Genomic DNA, 3,267 nt, shown 5'->3' on the forward strand with positions numbered 1-3,267 from the left:
AAACAAATATACTTTCACTTGAAAATTTAAAAAAATCAAACCACAAGCCCAACACTATTCTATTCTAGTGTGTTTGAAGGAAGGGATGGTGTCAGTGTTTCTTTCTTTCAGACTTTTTCTCCGGGGGGGGGGGGGGGGAGGGACACTTGTTAAAGTATGTCTATATAAATTCTATTTCGTTCGGGGGGGGGGGGGGACACTTGTTAAAGTATGTCTATATAAATTCTATTTCGTTCGGGGGGTGGGGGGGGAGGTAGTCGAAGAGATGCCAGAAAGAGACTCTGGATGGTGAGGTCAGCACTATGCCCAGCCAGCAGCCATTGCTTTCCCTAATGTAAGATACCCATTACCGTGTGGGTAACATTTTACAGATTCTTTTTTGGGATCCGAACTCGAGACTTCCATGTTGCGGTCGTGCGTTCTACCAACCACACTGATCAACAGATTATATATAAGTATAATTAGTAAAATACTAAACAATTATTTAAATTATCGTTTCAAACTATAGGTAAGCATTAAATAAAATATGAAACTATATCAGACTCACATTCTTTTGTCACTTTCAAAACTACTTTAAAAACTAATTTACATATCAACTTCGCAACGGTCAACCCGTTTAATTTTAATTGTTTTAAACACGCCTGGTGTAAAATTTGATTGATGTCAGTTTTCAATTCATTGAACCCTAATTGACCTGCTACTTTACTCAACAGGACGCACTGCTGTATCACAGTATTCAAGTTTGTTTCGCGGTTGAGCAAAAGCTGAACGATGTCTGACTGGCCTTTGACTGTGGCGTACATCACCGCTGGACACCCTGCAATGTCCTGCAGATGGACATCGGCGTTGTGTTGCAGTAACAGTTCCACGGTGGTCACATGACCACTGGCCGCAGCAATCATTAAGGCTGTCCGGCCACTTTTATCCCTGTGATTCACGCATGCGCCGTGGTCAACCAAAAGCTTCATAAGTTCCGTTTTTTTCCCGTATACGGCGTAGAACAACGCCGTCTGTCCCTGGTTGTCTGCTCGTTCCGTGTCTGCCCCGTGGGAGAGAAGCAGACGGGTACTGTCCACGTGACCATGAAAAGCCGAGATCATCAACGCAGTGCCACCTAGGGCATTGCCCGTGTTGACGTCAGCGCCGCCTCCTAGCAGTAAAGAAATAATCTCACAACGATTCGCCTGGACTGCATACATCAACGCTGTCCAACCTCGAATTTCTTGCTTATTCACATCCGCCGAATATCTCAATAAAACCTGAACGATCCTTTTATACCCCAAGTGTGATGCATTCATTAACAGAGTAACATTATCATTAGACACTTGGTTCACATTAGCTCCATACTGTAACAACAATTCCACTAAATCAGTATTAGATTCATTAAACAAATAAAACATCGGGGGTTTTCCATTGATGTCCATAAGATTAGGATCAGCCCCGTGTTGTAACAACACCCTCGTCGTCTCCAACCGACCATGTCCGGTAGAGATGGCCAAGGCGGTGGCTCCCATGATGTTGCTCGTGTTTACACCCGCCCCTCTGTCCAACAGCAAGGTCACAATGTCAACCTGACCCTTCTTGGAGGCGAACATCAAAGCTGTCCAGCCTAAATCATCCTTGGAGTTGATCTTCGCTCCTCTGTTGACCAGCACCAGAACCGAATCATACCCGTCGTTATCTGCTGCAATCATCAACGGCGTCGTTCCTTTCTTTGACGCGCAGTTCACATCTGCTCCTTCATCAATCAGATACAAGACTAAGTCCGATTCATTATTAACACACGCATACATTAACGCTGACCATCCTATATCGTTTTGAAAGTTTACATTCGTCCCCGCCTGTATCAGAATATAACCAATGTCAGAACCACCACGGGATAACGCCACCATTAGTGCATTGTTACCTCTATTATCTCGTACATCAACATCAGCCAATCTATCAACCAGCATCTCCACAGCTTCAACGTTACAACTCTCAGCAGCGTACATCAGCGATGACCACCCTTCGACGTTATAAACATCGACGTTCGCCCCAGCGTGAAGCAGCCCGTACATCACAGCCAACCTCCCGAACTTTGTAGCCACCATCAGCGCCGTCACCCCCTGTGTTGTCGTCTCGTTAACCTCAGCCCCACCCTCCACCAGCATCCTCGTAACTCTCGCGTTCCCACATCTCGCCGCCGCCATCAGCAAGCTCCACCCACTTAGTTTAATAAAATCCCTCTCCGCCCCTGCCTCCAACAACAACCTCACAACCCGTTCATGACCGTGCTCTGCCGCAATCATCACCGAATTTAAACCATACACTGTAGCGTAATTCACATCGGCTCCCCATTCCACCAGCACCTCCACGCACCTGACGCTTCCATTTCTCGAAGCAAACATCAACGCCGTCCACTCGTCACGACTCGCTACATCCACACCAGCACCGGCCACCAGCAGCACCTCCAACACCTCAGTGTTGCCTAGTTCAGCAGCCAGCATCAACGCTGTTATTCCCTGTTGTGAGCTGTTCTCAACGGTCCAACCCAGGGCTAACGATTGTCTAACTCGCGTCGGGTCGTTGTAGAGAACAAAGGACATCAAAGGGTTCCATTCTACCCGAGCGAGAAGATCAATTTCAGTATCGCCACTCATGGAAACTTCAGGACTTTTTATTTCCATTTTCACCTGTAGTCAACGTTAATTAAATCAATGAATAAGCTAAGAAGTAGAGATCTACGAATGACAAATAAGTGTATGAATGTTAGGCCTTTATGAAATATAGATCTAGATCTATATTTAATTAAAAATAAGTAGGCCTAGGCTATAATTTTAAAATATTTTATTTTTATGCAATTTTTTTGTAAAATAGTAAAAAGTGTAGAACATTTAAAATTTACCATTGGCTCATTATAAAAATCCCGATTATTTTCCAAAAAAAAAAAAAAGTTTCGAAGAATTGGGAAAAACCCAAAATATTTTTTTAACATGACTAGCCTAGTATAAGTATTTTAATTATTATTATTAGCCTATTTATTTATTTATGTTTGTAAACATAGCGGGAGTGAGGGGGGGGGGGGGGGAATTCCCGAGAGTAAACTTAACTAAAATTTAAACTGTATTTTCAATTTTAAAATACAACATTAACTGCACTTTACTCTTTAAATCACGACATATTTCGCAACATCAAGAAAATAACACTATCACTATTAATTAGTATTAATGCTATAAATAAATACGAAACATCTATTGTTGATAATATGACCCTCTTGCTAAATTGTTC

General features: G+C 43.0%; 1 protein-coding gene across 1 annotated transcript; it reads right to left on the reverse strand.

Annotated features, from left to right (window-relative positions):
- Positions 1-361: 361 nt before the first annotated feature.
- On the reverse strand, positions 362-2,666 carry LOC131944596 (ankyrin repeat domain-containing protein 50-like). Its single transcript, XM_059305281.1, has one exon. It carries the CDS (start codon positions 2,664-2,666, stop codon positions 516-518), a length of 2,151 nt encoding a protein of 716 aa, XP_059161264.1. The 3' UTR covers positions 362-515.
- Between the last annotated feature and the right edge of the window lie 601 nt (positions 2,667-3,267).

This window comes from Physella acuta, unplaced genomic scaffold (assembly GCF_028476545.2).
Source record: "Physella acuta isolate Inbredline_101_S28 unplaced genomic scaffold, ASM2847654v3 ptg000499l, whole genome shotgun sequence".
Lineage (NCBI taxonomy): Eukaryota > Metazoa > Mollusca > Gastropoda > Physidae > Physella > Physella acuta.